Raw genomic sequence first — 18,803 nt, 5'->3', positions numbered from 1 at the left:
ATGAAGCCTGCTTGGGATACCCTTCTCCCGCCCCCACCCCCCACTTGTGCTCTTTCTCTCTCTCTCTAATAAAAATAAATAAATAAAAGTAAAATCGAAATTGCTACGCCATGTCTTTATGATGATTTCTGGAGACTGTGCCTAGTTTCTAGGAAAATGGAAAAGATTTATAAAGGTAATCTAGCGGGTACAGTGTCTTCTATGCTGTTTCTTGTGTGAATTGCTGACTGGTGGTTGATCCTGAGCCATTGCCCCCATATGCATACTCAGTCTGGCAGCCTGGACAAGTAGAGCCCTCTGTGAAATCAGCTAGCTGGCCACGGACCAGAATTTGGGCTCCCAAACAAGCCTCCAACTTGAGGGAGGTTGATGTCATCTGCTTTATCCTGTACCCCCAACCTCATTGTTCAGCGTAATGTGTGGGAAATCAAGGGACTAGTTGTTAAGAAAGAACAAGGCTTTGTTTGTGCCTGAAAGGGTCACGCTGGAGGTTTTTACCGTAAATAACTTCGGAACAGTATGAAAAAAAACATTTGATCTGGCTTCACCCCCGCAGTAGTATTGTTAGGGCAGCAACTGCTCTTTCGTTCTCATTCCCCTCCCTTCCTCCCTCTTTCTTACTTTCTTCCCCCAACTTCTCCTCCCTCCCATCACCCCCACCCCCCCATCCCTCCACCCCCACCCCCACCCAGTCAAGCATGACTATGTTGAGTTAATGTAGCAAATGCTGATAGAAGCAGGAAGAGAGCATCTATCCATCATCATATACAGTGCCTGGAAATTTCCCATCTCTCTCTCTTTTTTTTTTTTTTAATTTAAGTTTGTTTATTTATTTCTTTTGAGAGAGACAGAGATAGCACAAGTGGCGGGGGGGGGGGGGCGGGTTGAGGGTGGTTGTGCAGAGAGTGAGGAAGAGAGAATCCCAAGCAGGCTCGGCACTGACAGTGCAGATCGCAACCCACAAACCAAGAGGTAATGACCTGAGCCGAAATCAAGATGCTTAACCAACTGAGCCACCCAAGCACCCCTGGAAATTTCTCATTTCTAGTTTTCAACACTTCTGCAAGTTGCCTCAAACAATACTATGCCGCACTGCATCATTGTTGAATTGTGTTGGAAGTTTGAAAGAAGTTAGTGTTGTTTAATGCTGCTTGAGGCCTTTCTAAGTTTGACTTTGTTCTGGGTAGAATCTACATGTGATCCTTGGATTTCAGGGATGCAGTCGGTAGACTTGGTTGGTACTTGCTCTTGCTTGAAAGATCAGGGTAAATTCATTTTATGCCCATTAGATACATAGCTTCTAGGCCATCCATTGCCTGTGTTCTTCAGGTTTGAAAACATCGGTGACTTGTGGTAGCTCACCTTTCCTGTGGTGATGGGAGATGATGAAGTGTCTATGTGATGAGATGAAGTGACGTGAATGACAGGCATTGTGAAGTAGCACCAGGCTACTCTTGACCTGAACGTGCATCTGAAGGAGTGTCATCTGCTTCTGTACTACAGCGGGCTACAGGTAAGGGAGCCACAGAAAGGGAAACCAAGGATGAGGGGAGACTACTGTACTGTTTTTCCAGTCTAAAACTACAGCATCTTCAGTGACTTGGTGTCCTCTCTGCTTTTTTATGTCTTAGGGTAGTAGATCCCATGGCTCAAGATTCACTTGTGAACTTTTACCAAAAGAAGGGTAGAGGCAGGCCTGCAACCGCAGATCATGCACACACAGTCCTCTCTTCCCCTCCCCTCCCCCTGCACTTAAGGTTGTTGGGTCCTGCTTGTAGGTTATTACTTGGCAGGTTAAAAAAAAACAAACACATGCAAGAAATGCTGGTGTCATCTTGTATTTCTTACTGTAGCTTGTTAGCAGCTAAAAGGTTTCATTGAATCCTTGCTTCGTCAGACATTTTGTCTTCAGGTTCCAAATCTTGCTGCTGCTTCCTTGAGAATTTTGCCTCTTGTCTTTTTCTCTTTCCACGCGGTAACTATTTGGGCCATAATTATCCCTGAGTTTAGTCAGGATAGTGTACTTTATAATATAGTTGGCCATCTAGTAACACTATTAGGTCGAAAGTATGGTTAGTGACCTAAATGTTTATGGAGTTCTGAGTTACGACTAACAAATAGTTACCATCATGAGAAAAGGACAGTAATAGTAACACTTGAGTGCTTGCCACATGCCAGACGCTCTTCTAGGCACTTTACATGTGTTAAATGAATTAATTAACTAATTTATTTATTTATTATTTTTTATACCTGTATTAAATTTAATCCTCACAATAATCTCACAGAGTATGTGCTATTGTCCTTATTTTACATATGAAGAACAGAGAGAGTAAGGAATATACCCAAAACTTTACAGCTAGTAAGTGGCACAATTGTGATTTGATCACAGACCTGAGGTCTGACTCTAGAACATTCAGTTATCCTATACTGTCTTTCAAAGGGAGAAAAGGATATGTGTTTCTGTTTTAGTTCATTCTTATCAGTGTATAGAACTTGTACAAGAGTCCTGATGTTTCTAAATTCCTGAGTTAGTCATTCAGAAGCTATAATGATAGTTACCTTTAAAATAATACGCACACATTGTATAGTCAAGTGTTCGACCACAGACTGGTTGTCAACCTGAAGAAGACAGAGTCCAAGTAGGAGCCTAATTGAAGGAAATTACATCGTCACATTTTCACCATCTACAGCAAAGCTGCAAGCTGATTGACCTCTGCTGCTATGGTAGCCTTCCTGGAAAAGACGCATGGGTTTTTTTTGTTTGTTTGTTTTTTTATTCTTTTTTTTTTCAACGTTTTTTTTTTTTATTTTTTTTTTTTTTTTATTTTTGGGACAGAGAGAGACACAGCATGAACGGGGGAGGGGCAGAGAGAGAGGGAGACACAGAATCGGAAACAGGCTCCGGGCTCTGAGCCATCAGCCCAGAGCCCGACGCGGGGCTCGAACTCACGGACCGCGAGATCGTGACCTGGCTGAAGTCGGACGCTTAACCGACTGCGCCACCCAGGCGCCCCTGTTTGTTTTTTTAATTTGAGAGAGCGAGATTGTGTACACGAGCAGGGGAGAGGGGCAGAGGGAGAGAGAAAGAGAATCCCAAGCAGGCTCTATGCTAAGTGTGGAGCCTGATGCCCACCCAGCTCGATCCCACGACCTGGGATCATGACCTGAGCCGAAATCAAGAGTCAGATGCTCAACAGACCCAGGTGCCCCTGTTTTGTTTTGCTTTGTTTTGTTTTTAAACATTTTCTTGGGACTGGTGGGGTATGGAGCTGATTCAGCAAATGAAAGCAATGTGTGACCTGTGTCAATACAAAGACAGACTTGCCACCTTCCCTGTGGATCATATGTTATTTTACAGGAGTAGATATGGACTTTGTCCAAAATAACTATTTGTATGTCCCTCATTAAAGTTTGTGAAAATGCTTGATGCTTGCTTGGCTCTGAGTAGCCTATAAATTTCTTGAGAATCTGCAGACATGTGTATATATGCATTTGGTTTCATCTTTCTGGATAGTATTTTTTAAAACAAAGTTTAAAAAAAATTACTTATTTATTTTGAGAGAGAGTGCAAGTGGAGGAGGGCAGAGAGAGAGAGAGAGAGAGAGAGAGAGAGAGAGAGAGAGAGAGAGAGAATCCCAAGCAGGCTCTGAACTGTCTGCCCAGAGCCCACAGAAGGGCCCGGACTTACAACTGTGAGATCATGACCTGAGCCGAAATCAAGAGTCGGACCCTACTCAGACCCTTAACCAACTGAGCCACCAAGACGCCCCTTAAACAAACTTAATTTAATTAATTTATTTAAGTAATCTCTATACCCCACATGGGGGCTTGAACTCACCACCCTGCGATCAAGGGTCGCATGCTCTTCCGACTGAGGCAGCCAGGTGCTTCACAAACTTTTAATTTTAGAACAATTTTAGAGTATTAAGATGTTATTATTGACTAACGTCCATACTTTATTCAGATTTCTTTAGTTTTCACCTAATGTCCTTTTTTTGGTTCCAGGATCCCATCTAAGATCTTTTACATTTAGTCATGTCTCTTTGGGCTCCTTTAGATCATGACACTTTCTCAGACTTTGTTTTTGAAGATCTCGTGAGTTTAAAGGAGTGTTGGTCAGGTATTTTGCAGGATGCCCCCCCCCCCCCGCCCCCCTTGGTGTTTGTCTGATCATGTTTTCTTTATGATAAAGCTGGGAGTATGGGTTTGGGGGAGGAAGCCCACAGAGGTAAAGGACCATTTTCATTACATCATATTAAGGGAGCATGCTATCTGCGTGATTTATCACTGTTGCTGTTGATCTTGGTCATCTGGCTGAGGTAGTGTTATTGTCAGGTTTCTCTACTATAAAGTTACTTTTTCTCTCCCGTTCCTTGGTGTGCTGTTTGGAAGGAAGTCCCTATAGGCAGCCCACGCTGCAGCCCAAGCTTAAGGAGTGGGGAGGTCTGCTCCGTCTTCTTGAGGGTGCTGTTTTCTACATAAATTGAGTCTTCTGCCTGGGAGATTTGTCTCTGTTGAATACTTTATATCAGTATGGATTCATGAATATTTATACTTTGGGTTACAGTCCAATACTACTTTATTTTGTTGCTCACATTGTTTCAGTTTGGGCTGCTGGGAGCTCTTTCATTTGGCTCCCTTGGCCCTTTAACATACCCTCCTTCTTATTTTCTGTTTTGTTTTGTTCTGTTTTTGAGACTTCTTACTTTCTGGCACTACGAAGTGCTACAGACTCATCTTGTATAACTTTCTGCCCCCGTCCGGGATCAGCCATTTCTAGGAGAATCCCTGCTTCCTTTTATTGGAGAATGAATGGTATTAGAAACCGAGATCTGGGTAGGTAGTATTATTTTTAAGACCTCTCTTCCTGGCTTTTTTTTTTTTTTTTTTTTAAACACTATTGTGGTTTCAGCAAGTGGCCAAAAGTAGTTCCAGTCTTCTTGCAACTTTTAGAGTAAGTCTGGGAATTCTGTGAGCAGTAAGAGGGGGGTGGGCTGGGCAGAGAACCCTGGCACAGGAGCTGTCGTCTAGGTCCTTCGGGTCCCACCTTTGCATTAGGTCAGGCACATCATTATAGAGGAGCACTAAAAGTACTTATTCGAACTGTATTTGTATCTTTAGCAAGTTTATGGTTGAAATTGGAGAGTGATATTGGTCACTGTCCTTTTGCAAGGACCTTCCTGATAAATTGTTCTTCATGTCTGGTTCCAGGAAAATTATCTATCATCAGAAAACAAATGATGTGTAACCTAACTTGGTTCTCTTATAGTCTTTTAATCTTGGCTTCCAGAAAACTTAGAGCCAAATTTATTGTGTACATATCATTTGCTGGATTCAGGTTCTTGATAGTGCCTATTTGTTTCTTCCTGCAGGTGACTTCTAATTTCTTTTATTCCTAATTGCTTTATTTGCCTAGGGTATGGGCCTAAACTTCCTAAAGATCCTTTTCAAGTAGGCAGCATATTATCTTGAACGTTTCATAGAAGAAATGGGAGCAGGCTCCAGGAGCAGGACCTGCTCAAGAACCTGTTTTCCGGCTACTGCCTGGGATGGTCCAAGAAAATCCAATTCTTTTTTTTTTTTTTTTTTTTAATTTTTTTTTTCAACATTTTTAATTTATTTTTGGGACAGAGAGAGACAGAGCATGAACGGGGGAGGGGCAGAGAGAGAGGGAGACACAGAATCGGAAACAGGCTCCAGGCTCCGAGCCATCAGCCCAGAGCCTGACGCGGGGCTCGAACTCACGGACCGCGAGATCGTGACCTGGCTGAAGTCGGACGCTTAACCGACTGCACCACCCAGGCGCCCCAAGAAAATCCAATTCTTAAGGAGTTTATTTTCCTGGTGACCTGGATTTTCACTTATTTTGACAGTTTCAGTGTGAGCATTTACATATTCTTGACATCAGCTACCCTGCATATAGAATTAACGCTTTTTCCTTACCTACTAAGTTGTGAACTTTGGTTTGCTTTTATTCAGAAGGTGTTATCTGGAACAAAGCTCTATTACTTCCCATTCCTTGATGTCATATGGGTGAATTTTATGGTTTGATATGACCTTTGTTTAATTAAGAATCTTACAATAAACATTATAAAGGAAGTAAACTTTTAAGGGCTTGCTGTTACAGGAGGTAAAAGTGGCTGTTATTTATTGTATTACCAAGGTACTTTAGTAGAATTTAAGGAAAAAAAAGTAGAATCTCTCAATTCTTGAGACACCAGATGACTTTTTAAGGTGATCTGTAATTAGAACATTTTAATTTGAGGAAATTTAAAACCATCATTTCAGGGTTTTAGGCTTTGCCAGCTCTGGCTAGTCACTGAGCTCGGCTCAGTTTTCTATTTCTTAGCTACCTACTGATTTATGTAATTATTTTGGGGTTAGTGCATATGCTTTTTTTTTTTTTAATTAATATTGATGGTGTGGCTCCTAAATAGCTGCAAAGTTATGAACTACATGGGAAACCGCCTGATTTTCAGAAAAATTCTAGGATCTCAGAATGCCCAGCAGTCCTTAAGAACTTAACATGGAGGTTAAGTTCTCATGTTGCTTGCTTGGATTTCCAAATATCTGAATAAACAGCCTTTCTACAGTTGTGCCAACCGAAGGTCATAGGGAATATAGAAATGTGAAGGCCCTTAGGGAATTGTGATCATTATCACACACTTTCGGGATTCCATTTCATACTGATAAAAGGGGTAGGCAGTGGTGGTTCCTTTGCCTTCAGCCTCTTGTAAAGCATTTGAGTCTTTGCACGAAGATGAATCTTTAATATATTTTCAGATGTCATGGAAAGAACCATGAAAGCAAGTGATTCTACCATAATTGTAGTACAGTGCACATTGTAGCAAGGGACTACTTAAGCCATGTTTACCCCTTTCTGAGTACCAATTGGAGGTATGGATTATACTAAAGTCTTTCAGAAGAACATGGCAGGCTTCTTAATTCATTTTGCAAAATACCTGATGAAGGATTTTGCTAATGACTTAATCTACACTCTTTTTATCACCTACCTCAAGCTCCTGTCCTTAAATTAGTAAATTTTTTTGAAAAACCTTCTTAATATCTTAAGAGATAAAAGAGATCATAAGCCAAGCACAATTAAATTGGGTTGTTTTTCCTAGGTCAGTGTTTTTCCTAGGTTTTTCCTAGGAAAGACCTGGCCTCTTTCCTTGCCTGACTGGAGATGATGGCATCTGTGGTGACTGTTCAGTCCTGCATTTTTTTTTTTTAAATGTTTATTTTTTGAGAGAGACAGAGTGTGAGCAAGGGAGGGGCAGAGAGAGAGGGAGACACAGAATCTTAAGCAGGTTCCAGGCTTTGGGCTGTCAGTACCAAGCCTGACATGGCCTTGAACTCCCGAACCACGAGATCATGACCTGAGCCAAAGTCAGATTCTTAACTGACTGAGCCACCCAGGCGCCCCAGTGCTGCGTTCTTGATGCTTATTCCTTGCTGTCCTCTACTGGTTTCATTTACATTAAACATTTCTAGTAGCCTGTAATCCTTTCCTACTGCCTTAAGAATTAAATTAGGGGTGCTTGCCTGGCTCAGTCGGTAGAATGTACGACTCTTGATCCCGGGGTTGTAATTTCGAGCCCCATGTTGGGTGTGGAGATTACATAAAAATAAAATCTTAAAAAAAATTTTTTTTAATGTTTATTTGTTTTTGAGAGAGAGACAGAGCATGAGCAGGGAGGAGCAGAGAGAGAAGGAGGCACAGAATCCGAAGCAGGCTCCAGGCTCCCAGCTGTCAGCACGGAGCCTGATGCGGGGCTCGAACTCACGAACCATGAGATCGTGACCTGAGCTGAACTCAGATGCTCAACCGACTGAGCCACTCAGGTGCCCTGTAAAAGAAAATCTTTAAAGAGAAAAAGGAATTAAACCAGTGTAAGCAAATCTGGAAGCTTGTTTTTATTCAAGTAAGCCTTAGAAAAGTTCCACATTTTCTGCAGCTTTATTCATGGGAGCCAAACTAAGTTAGAGTTTTTTAATCAGCTTGGAATGTGAAAATCTGTTATTCCTGCAGTCATTCTTTCTGAACTTCCTCCTTGCTCTTAAAAGTATTGTCGTTGTGCCTTTGGGAGCTAGGGAGCAGGGACATATGAGTGCCTAATGGGTGACATCCTGAAGAAAGGGAGAATAACACATTGCTGTCACATTGGTGACTACACATTACTTTGGGAGTTGAATAGTTCCCAGACCTTTTTGCCCTATAATACGTGTGTATTCAAGGTTCTAAAGTAGTCTTTTCTTAAGCCTTTTCTTTTAGCTGATTGAGAAAAAGTATCACATGAACAAGAGGCTTTTAGGAATCTTCAGGGCTAAGTGTTCCCTTCTCCTTGCAGATTATATAGTTATTGCTGCTTCAGGACCTCTACCTTGCGGCTGCCTGCTAGTCCCTCCAAGATGAAGAATGCAGACTGAACAGTGCAGTGCTCACTTGAGAGGACTCTTACGCATTCTGATTTGCACAGACCCAGAGAATCTATCACATTCTGTTTCTTAGTCTTTCTTATCATCTGTGCATTCCATTCTTTCACACGTTCCTTTTGTGGGGAAGCAACATGGAATGGAGGAAGAACATGGATTTTCCACTACTTCAAATGCACGTACAGAATTTATTAACTGTGATAAACAGGCTACTGGGTTTCCTTGTCATTAAAATGGGGATAATAAGACAGGCCTCTCTGGGATTGTTGTGAAGATTTAATAAATATTATGTATAAAGTTTATAGCATAATTCCTTAATCCCTGTATGCTTCCAAAAGCAGTTGCAGAACCTCAAGCCTAGATCACTTACTACTTTTCTTTGTTCCTACATCCTGGTTGCTAAGTGTTGCCACTTAGAAATCCATGGCCCATGATCTCAGCTGAGACCCCCATGCTGCCCAGCAATGCTTTCATGTGATTTTAGCCACCTTTTTTCTTGTCCAATGCAGAGGTCAGAAATTGTTGGCCCAGAAGAACTTGGTTCCCTAGACCTCTTTTGTTTGGCCTTGACATAGTTTTTCATATGTTGGGATTGGCTGTGAGGATTTAAAATTTAGGAGATTTCAACTAAAAGTTAAAATGTCTAGCTTCTTTTGAAAAATTGAATGATCTGAAAACCCAGCATGACATGGCAGTCATTGGTTTCTCCCTTGAGACCGGTGTATCTTCTCGTCTTGCCAAATTGTCTACCACCTTGTGGACTGACACTGGCCCGTGCGATTCACTTAGGTTGCTCAGTTGATCCTGGGAGGCTTTGACTTTTTTGGTCTTGTCCTGTGACCTCTTCCTCCTTAAAATCCCTCAGATCCATCCCCTTCTCCCCATCATTCCTAGCCTGGAGTGCTGGAATAGTGTCCTGACCCATCTTATCTCTAGCACTGTCCCTCTTGAGTCTGTCTTCACGGTATTACCAGGTTCATCTTTCTAAATTGCAAACTGAATCATATCACTCTCCTGTTTCAAATTCCTCATTGCCTTTCCACTTTGTACAAATGAAGTTTAAACTCCTTAGCATGGTGTTGCATTTCTTTTCTTTTTTTTTTAAGTTTATAATTATTTTGAGAGAGAGAGTGCATCTGCCCAAGTTGGGGAGGGGCAGAGAGAGGGGGAGAGAGAATCCCAGGCGGGCTCTGCATGGCTCAGACTCACCAACCATGAGATCATGACCTGAGCCAAAACCAAGAATCCGACGCTTAACTGCCTGAGCCACCCCGGTGCCCCTGGTGTTGCATTTCTGCCTGATCTGGCCAGTACCTCTCCAGCCACTTAACCTCTCTGTGCCTTGGTTTCCTGCTATTGAGCATGAGAGAAATAATAGTTCTTATCTATAGTGTTATAATAAAGATTAAATTTAAAATGCATATAAAGCACTTAGCATAGTACTCAAAATTTAATAAGTGCTTAGTAAATACTAGTTATTAGTATTATGATGGTACTATATATATATTCAGGTCTTCATATTTGCTATTTCTTCTACCCTGAATGTTCTTACACCCCTATTTTTCCCTTTTTAACAAAATTTTTTTTCATGTTTGTTTATTTTTGAGAGAAAGAGAGATAGCATGAGCAGAGGAGGGGCAGAGAGAGGGAGATGTAGAATCTGAAGCAGGCTCCAGGCTCTGAGCTGTCAGTACAGAGCCTAACGCAGGGATCAAACTCACAAACCGTGAGATCATGACCTGAGCCCAAGTCGGATGCTTAACCGACTGAACCACCCAGGCACCCCACTCCCCATCTTCCCCTTAATTGCAGCTTATCCTATGGGACTTAGCTCACATGTCTCTACAGTATATTCCCTGAACCTCAATATCCTTTGGCACGTGTACTTACCTCTAGTAGTACAGTTTTCACATTATAGTGAAGTCTCATTTCTTACTCATCTCCTCATTTAGACTTTTAAGCCCTTTGAAGATAAGAACTGTCTTACACATCCCATCCCTGTATCCCGAATGACCAGTGCAGATCTAAGCATTGACAAATTAATGATCAACCTCATTCATGGCAGAAGATACTTGATTAATATTACTACTGTTAATTCTTAGGGAATTGAGAAGATGTGCCCTAAAACCTTTTATTAAGCCCTCATTTCAATTTTTTTTTAATGTTTTCTTCTCTACGTGTGCCTTTTTTCCTTCTCTTTTTGCATCAGTGTCCCATTTCCATTCTCTGCTTCTACCGCCACTCCATCAAAGTTTGTTTTACAGAAGAGATGTGTTCTTATATGGCTTTTGTAGTGTATTCTTTTGGTAATTGTCTGCTTTGTTTTTGTGACAGATCCCTTTCTAGATAATGATACTGGTATACATTTTATAAGGTGAACTTTTGCTGATAAACCCAATCTATATCAACTGTATCAGCTTTTAGGTTTGGTAAGACTTTTTTTTTTTAAGTTTATTTATTTTGAGAGAGAATGTGCAGGTGGGGGTAGGGGGTAGACAGAGAGGAGCCCAATGTGGGCTCAGTATCATGAACCGTTGAGATCATGACGTGAGCCAAAATCAAGAGTCGGATGCTTAACCAACTGAGGCACCCAGGTGCCCTAGGGTATGGTAAGACATTCTATAGCAGCAACATGTTTTAGCCGTCAGTGTGGATACTGTTTGAATGAATAAAATTTGCTATGTTTGGGTTTCATCTTTTTTTTTTTTTTTTGTAAGTTTGTTTATTTTGAGAGAGACAGAGACAGTGTGAGTGGGGAAGGGGCAGAGAGAGAGGGAGAGAGAGAATCCCAAGCAGGTTCCGCACTGCCAGCGCAGAGCCCCATGTGGAGCTCAAACCCACAAAACCATGACATCATGACCTGAGCCAAAAGCAAGAAGTGGACACTTAGCTCACTGAGCTACCGAGGCGCCCCTGGGTTTCATCTTCTAATCCAGTTCCTGTCTTTAGGAATGGAGTGAATATAGTCATCATAATGGGAAATAGCAACTGTCTTTTTTTTTTTTTAATTTTTTTTTTTAATGTTTATTTATTTTTGAGAGAGACAGAGACAGAATGCGAGTGGGTTGGGGCAGAGGGAGAGGGAGGCACAGAATCCGAAGCAGGCCCCAGGCTCTGAGCTGTCAGCACAGAGCCCGACACGGGGCTCGAACTCACGAGCTGTGAGATCATGACCTGAGCCGAAGTCGGGCGCTCAACTGACTGAGCCACCCAGGCGCCCCGTCAACTGTCTTTTATAGACAATGTTTCTTTCCATTTCTCCGGTTTCTGTAAGTTGTCGTCCCCAGTGTTATTTTTTTCCTCTTCTTACTTGCTTTTTCTTTTAGATCACAGATTCTGCTGGCCATATTCTGTACTCCAAGGAAGATGCAACCAAGGGGAAATTTGCCTTTACCACTGAAGATTATGACATGTTTGAAGTGTGTTTTGAGAGCAAGGGTAAGTAATCAGAGTGTTTTTCCCTGAGTTAAGTGTCTTCTCTCAAATTAGAGCATGAACTTTCTCTCCTGGGCCAGCAGGAAGAGGAAATGGAAACTACATTTGCTTATATATGTCTTTCACACATATAAGTGAAAGTTGGCTAATCAGCCGAGTTCTTCATGTCGTGGAGTAGGCATTTCTTGAATGATGTGACATTTGGTTTGAATGATAGAGTTGAATTTCGTAGAGATGCTAGAAAATAGTACATTTATATGCTAGTGACACATTTTCTAAGGGATTAGAAATAAGGTCTGTCTGACAATATATAGCAAAGTTAGGAATATTTTTGGTCTCAAGAGCACTTCCCTAGTTCTATCTTGCTATGGATTCTTCTGTGCATCTCAAGGCCAAGATCCTATCCTTAGTACCTTTTAGACTAATTACGTGATGGCTTCTGTGCTCCATAATGGGTTAAAGTAAAAGGCAGATTCCTTTTCACTCTGTATTTGTTAGCTTCAAGGACTCTAGATTCTAAAAGCTGTATGCATTTGTATTTGTTACATTAATTGGGACCCTTTGGGGTGACAGGACATAAAAACAAAACTCAAGCTGCCTTGACTCTCTGAACTGGGAAGTCTGCAGTGTGGTGCTGACCTCAGGCACAGCTGGTTCTTGGAGTTTTAACAGTGTCATTGGAATTCCACCTCTCTCTTAGTGCTTCCTTTTCTTGCCTCCATTTAATTTTATTCTCAGGCTTTCTCTGTATAGTAACAAAAGGACTCCTGGCAGTTTTACATTTGTAGAATATTCAGAACAAATGATCCTAGAAGAGCAAGCTCCTTTGCCAAGAGTGGCAGTAGATTCCCGGGAGTGGCAGATCAACTACCTGCTTTTGACAATTAACCAAGAATTGATTCCTTTGATCTAAAGTTGGTCAATTTACCCTAAAAGCTAAGGGAGTTTGCCTGAAGTAAATGGAATAATAGATTAAAAATTAAAGGATTTTAATGGTGATTTCATGACTGATATCCTTCTGTCTGCTCCCAGCTGTGCCAGTTCCAGGATGTCTCAACAGTATTCTAGACATTTCCACATAGTTTTGCCACCCTTATCTCAAAACCAAGATGTCTAAGACGTCTAGAGGCCGTATTCATGAGCCTCTCTTCCAAATGAATTCCTCTCGCTTACCACCGTTCCCACTACCCTTCCAGTTACTTGGGCTCACATTTGGAAATTATTTTTTCCTTTGTCAGCCTATCATTGAGTTCTGCTTATACTTCTTTCAAAATATCTTCTGTATCTGTCACCACACAATCTGAACTCTAATCTTTTAGATCCTGGATTGTGTCATTAGGCTTCAGATACCCCTGCTCTTAATATATCCAAATACTGTTACCAGATTTGTCTCCTAAAACACATATTTCATCATGTCAGTCCTTTTTCAAAAGCTGTCCCTGCTCTATAGTGGTAGTAATGTTCCTATGCTATAGAGTGAAACCCAGAATCATAGAATTTTTGAGCTAGAAGAGATTTTAGGCATCCTGGCATTCAATAGTCTTTATATTCTTGCCCTAGCCTTGTCTTCCGCTGCTCATCAGTCCCAGCAGGTCTAGTTTGCTCTGCCCTCTAAACACATCACATACATTCATTTGCTGGAATGCTCTCTTCCGATAAAAGCATGAGTTTACCTTAGCTTACCTCCCTCAACCATTCTAGCCTGCTCAGTTTCTCAATCGATTGATTCATCTAACACATCATTTATTAAGTGCCCTTACATGCCAAGCGCTGTTTCAAATGTTGGGGATACAGCAGTGAATAAAACCAGTTCTGTTCTCATGGAGCTTACATTTTCATTGACGCAAATAGACAATAAACAAGTAAATATAAATCAGGTAGTAATGAGGACTTTGTAGAAAGAGCCAAATGCCTTGAGATGCTTAGCATACCTCAGAAACAGCAAGGAGGTTAATGTGGCTTCCTCTAAATAGTATATCACTCACTGATGAGATCATTTGGGCATTTTTGAATATGTATGAATATATACATCACACAGCTTTGTGTTATTTAAATGTCTCCTGTATGTCTGCCTTACATTTCCAATTTTCAACTCTTTGAAGGTAGAACTTATCTTTTATTCTGAGTGTTTTATGTGCTGATGCTGTGCATATAGATGTCCAGGAACTAGTTTTTAAAATATATATGTATGAGGCACCTGGGTGGCTCAGTAGGTCAAGCGCCCAACTTCAGCTTAGGTCATGATCTCACAGTTCGGTTTGTGAGTTCAAGCCCTGCATCAGGCTCTGTGCTGGCAGCTCAGAGCCTGGAACCTATTCAGATGCTCTGTCTCGCTCTCTCTCTGCCCCTCCCCCACTTGTACTCTGTCCCTCTCTCAAAAAATAAGCATTAAAACATTTTTTTCATAAAAATTATGTGTGTATATATATATATATATATATATATATATGCATAAATGTATACACATATACAGTATAGTCCCCACTCAGTTTCCAGTTTCATTTGTTTTGATATGGCAATGTGATAACTTGTAGTCTTTGGAGCTCCTTTTTTTTTTTTTTTTTTTTTTTTTTAAATTTTTTTTTTTTTCAACGTTTTTTATTTATTTTTGGGACAGAGAGAGACAAAGCATGAACGGGGGAGGGGCAGAGAGAGAGGGAGACACAGAATCGGAAACAGGCTCCAGGCTCCGAGCCATCAGCCCAGAGCCTGACGCGGGGCTCGAACTCACGGACCGTGAGATCGTGACCTGGCTGAAGTCGGAGGCTTAACCGACTGCGCCACCCAGGCGCCCCATGGAGCTCCTTTTAAAAGATTGTTCATTTGGGGGCACCTGGGTGGCTCAGTCGGTTAGGCAACCAACTCTTGGTTTCCGCTCAGGTCATGATCTCATGGTTTGTGGGATCGAGCCCTGCCTCGGGTTCTGTTCTGACAGCTTGGAGCCTGCTTGGGATCCTTTCTCTCCCCCTCTCTCTCTCTCTGCCCCTCCTCCACTCATGCTCTCTCTTGCACTCTCTCTCAAAATAAATAAACATTGAAAAAAAAAAGTAAGTTTAAAAAAAAAAAAGATTGTCCATTTGACAGAGAAATGCAGAGAAGGTTTTGTTCTTGTTCTTCGTTTGTTTTGTTTTATTTTGTTTTCTTTTTACAAAGGGGACCCTTTAGGGCCACGATGTCAGCTACGGGGATAAGTTGGCTGGTCTCTACAAGAGACTATATGGTCTGGACTGAGAACAGCCAGAGGTCTGTGGTTTTGTGGTTTCACTTGTGTTTGAATAATGCTTAATGCTGTGCTGTGGCAACAGAGAGGTGGTGGAAAGAGTCTGTTAGGAAGAGAGTATCTTGATCATTTGGACCAGGTGGGGTGGTGAGCTGATTCAGTTACATAACTTTTTAAATGAGGAAGGAGAATAAAAAATCTGCACTGCATCTCTTATGGGCCAATGTTATGATCAGGATTATATATGGGATTTGGGGAAAGAGATCTATACCTCTCTGGGTGCCACTGTTTTGTTTTGGAAACTTACTGGTTTAATGCTCAAAAGGCATCTGTGACTTGTCTTAGTTTCTTATTAGTCCTACCTATGTAGTCTTATTTCTCTGGCTTTCAAGTGATCTTTCTAATCTATCCAAAAGAACTTCTTTACTGTCTTTTAAACCTGCCATACTGGGGCGCCTGGGTGGCGCAGTCGGTTAAGCGTCCGACTTCAGCCAGGTCACGATCTCGCGGTCCGTGAGTTTGAGCCCCGCGTCAGGCTCTGGGCTGATGGCTCGGAGCCTGGAGCCTGTTTCCGATTCTGTGTCTCCCTCTCTCTCTGCCCCTCCCCCGTTCATGCTCTGTCTCTCCCTGTCCCAAAAATAAATAAAAAACGTTGAAAAAAAAAAAAATTAAAAAATTAAACCTGCCATACTCATTTCAGTATCTGAACCTTTGCCCATACTTTGCCCTCTGCCTAGAGTACTCTGTCCTTGCCTTCAGGTGCTTTCTCTTTAGTGAAGTCTGTCCACAACTATTGCCTTCCCTTCTCTAACCTTTATTTCATAGCTGAGACTATCTGAACTGGGTTTTTTGGCTTTTTTTGTCTTTTTAATGTATTTATTATTGAGAGAGTGTGTGCATGTGGGGGGGTGGGGAGCAGAGAGAGGGAGAGAGAGAATCCCAAGCGGGCTCTGTGCTGTCAGTGCAGAGCTGACACAGGGCTCGATCTCACAAACTGTGAGATCATGACCTGAGCTGAAGTCAAGAGTCAGATGCTTAACTGACTAAGCCACCCAGGTGCCCCTGAACTGTTTGTTTTTTTTTTTCTTCAAGTTTTATACTGCTTTGCATTTTCACTGTAGTCGTTATGCATATATATGTCTTAGATTCCCATGGAATTACTTGAAGGCAGAGATTGTAATTCAGTACAGTTCTAGCACCTAGTGAGTCCTTACTGAGTAGTTATTGAGTTGACTTTTGTCCATATCAGAAACCTCCAGTGTTCAGGCAGCAGAGGGTATAGTACCATTCTCTCTGGCTTATAGTCTCAAGAACCCCGATGCTTAAGTGGCATTGTTTCCCTAAACTCCTAATTTCATGCAGGCAGCTTCTTATTTTATAAATAATTTGGTGAATTGATGAATTCCAGGGGATTGGGGCCGAGCAGTTTCCTGCGACTCTGAGTCTTTTCCTCTCTCCTACCTGATGATTTAAGTTTAAATTCCTTTTTGATCAAGCTGAATCAGTTTACTTTTTCTAATATGAGCATAGTTCTGTTGGCCCTGCTATGCCAAACAGACATTTCTCTAAGAAGCATCCCTGAGAATTGTACTCTTATTTACAAGTATTTTTCTTGGGCTCTTCTAAGTGTTTTGTGCGTCCTATATAACATTTTATTAGCCTACTGAAGTGGCCTTCCATTGACCAAAATGTTCGAATTAATGCGGAATATTAGCTAGATCCTGTGTTGTTTTCAGTACTCATGTTTATATTAAGTAAATTCAAGCTTAGCGTATACCCATTAATCTTTTTTTTTTTTTTTTTTTTTTTTTCCAAAAATTGACAGGCCTTTTCAGATGTGGAAGTGTACCTTTTCAGTCTGAGTTGGTGCCCGCTACCTATTGGCTACTCAATTTTATACTTTTTGACTTGAGTTTTATTTCCTAATCTGGTAAAGTCCGTATGTTGTCCCTTCTGCTCTCCTATTCCTCTGTAGTGCCAGCTGCAGTGGCTTATGTCCTGCCTGCTCAGAGATGTTTGCCAGCAGCATATTCTCACTGCTTTCCGCCACCGCGCACAGATCGAGGCTTTGTCTGGAATGCTTGTGATTTTAGCCAGAGCCAGGAATTTTCTGCAGCTGAGTATGGGGAGGAGTCGCGGCTGTTTCCCTCTATTGAGAGGGTAGGGGTTAGAGAGAGGGAGGGGGGTGGGTGACTTCCCGGAATTTTAAATATTCTACACAATGAAGCTTTTGATTTCTCTCTCAGGAACAGGGCGGATACCTGACCAGCTCGTGATTCTAGACATGAAGCATGGAGTGGAGGCGAAAAATTACGAAGAGGTACGTCCTGCTGGAACAGCCAGAGGAGGCAGTAGCGTGCTGGCTGTGAGGTTTCTGTGACCTAGTCAGGCCGACCGGCTGTGCCTTGCCCAGAAGGCTTTTGTTTTCTCATCAATCATGTGACATCCAGTTACAGTCTTACTGATGCGAGAAGTTGTATTAGCAGCCTTGAACGGTAATTCTGGCTGTGCCATCAGCCAAATGACTGAACCAGCTACCCCATAGAAAGGTTGACGTGATAAAACACTCAAGCGTATGCCATTAGCACTCTTGAGACAGAAACCCAGATGTATAGCTGTAATTTTTTTTTAAGTTTATTTATTTTGAGAGAGAGAGGGCAAGAGCCGGGGAGGGGCAAGAGAGACGGGGAGAGAGAGAGAGACCGAGACCCAAGCGGGCTCCACGCTGTTAGTACAGACCCTGACACGGAGCTCAGACTCACAAACCTGTGAGATCATGACCTGAGCCAAAACCAAGAGCTAGATACCTAACCAACTGTGCCCCTGTCATTTATTTTTTATTTTGGGAGAGAGCGAGCAGAGGAGGGGGAGAGAGAGAATCCCAAGCTGACTCTGTGCCGTCAGCACAGGGCCCGACGTGAGCAGGATGCTTAACCAATTGAACCACCCAGGCGCCCCTATATTTGTAATTATTAAAATTACAGACTTCATTTATGTTCAAGATTAAGAAAAGCAATGTGTTTTTAATTCCTGAGGATTTTACTCCAGATGGACAGCTCTATGTATGTGTGTGTGTGTGTGTGTGTGTGTGTGTGTGTGTGTGTATGTACATATATATATATGTATATATCTAGGACATGGATTCAGTGCTATTTAGACATGAACAACCGTGCAGACTTTGAGAAACACCATAATCAAAAGTAGCTTATAGTTAATAACACAATTTCAGTCTTTTATGAAAAGGAGCACGATGGAAGGAAAAACAGTAGACTGGAGAGCTTGATAACGAATAAATATTTTTGCTGACAGGTAGTATTATAGGGAATAAAAACTGGCATTTATTTGGGTGGTATGGAGGTAGGGGTGTGCATAGAATAAAGGTAAGGGAACTGAGCTTTTTCATCTATTATGATAGCACAGAATGGTTCTTTAAGTGAAGAGCACCTTTTAAAAACCTCAAGGACTATATAAGAGTGGAGGGCTTTTATAGAAAGTTAAGAGTATTTTTACCCAAATCAGAGTCTTTTTACTGAGGGCATGAAGAAGAGGTGGGGTACAGGAAATAAATTGGTTTTAAAGACTGTAGACTCAATATTAACAAAGAAAAGTGTATTTAAGAGAATATTCTAGGACCGATGGAGCTAGAGAAGTTGCTCTGCCTTTGGCCAGGACCTGGAAGCGAAATATCCTGGAATGGAATCAGGTTGGAAGT

General features: G+C 41.7%; 1 protein-coding gene and 1 long non-coding RNA gene across 2 annotated transcripts in view; one reads left to right on the top strand and one right to left on the bottom strand.

Annotated features, from left to right (window-relative positions):
* Nucleotides 1–18,803, top strand: part of TMED10 (transmembrane p24 trafficking protein 10) — a 42,722-nt gene that overhangs the window by 8,361 nt on the left and 15,558 nt on the right. The window contains exons 2-3 of the mRNA XM_058739715.1: nt 11,763–11,874; nt 17,338–17,411. Of these exons, the coding sequence (XP_058595698.1) occupies nt 11,763–11,874; nt 17,338–17,411 (186 nt within the window). The remainder of the gene's footprint in view (nt 1–11,762; nt 11,875–17,337; nt 17,412–18,803) is intronic.
* LOC131517520 (uncharacterized) lies at nt 15,378–16,417 on the bottom strand. Its single transcript, XR_009264626.1, has 2 exons — nt 15,774–16,417; nt 15,378–15,530 (listed from the first exon to the last, which is right to left on the bottom strand). It is a non-coding gene; the product is annotated as an uncharacterized LOC131517520 (long non-coding RNA).

Source organism: Neofelis nebulosa, chromosome 7 (assembly GCF_028018385.1).
Source record: "Neofelis nebulosa isolate mNeoNeb1 chromosome 7, mNeoNeb1.pri, whole genome shotgun sequence".
Classification (NCBI taxonomy): domain Eukaryota; kingdom Metazoa; phylum Chordata; class Mammalia; order Carnivora; family Felidae; genus Neofelis; species Neofelis nebulosa.
The sequence above is the reverse complement of the archived record's forward strand: the minus strand, read 5'-3'. Positions and strand labels throughout refer to the sequence as shown.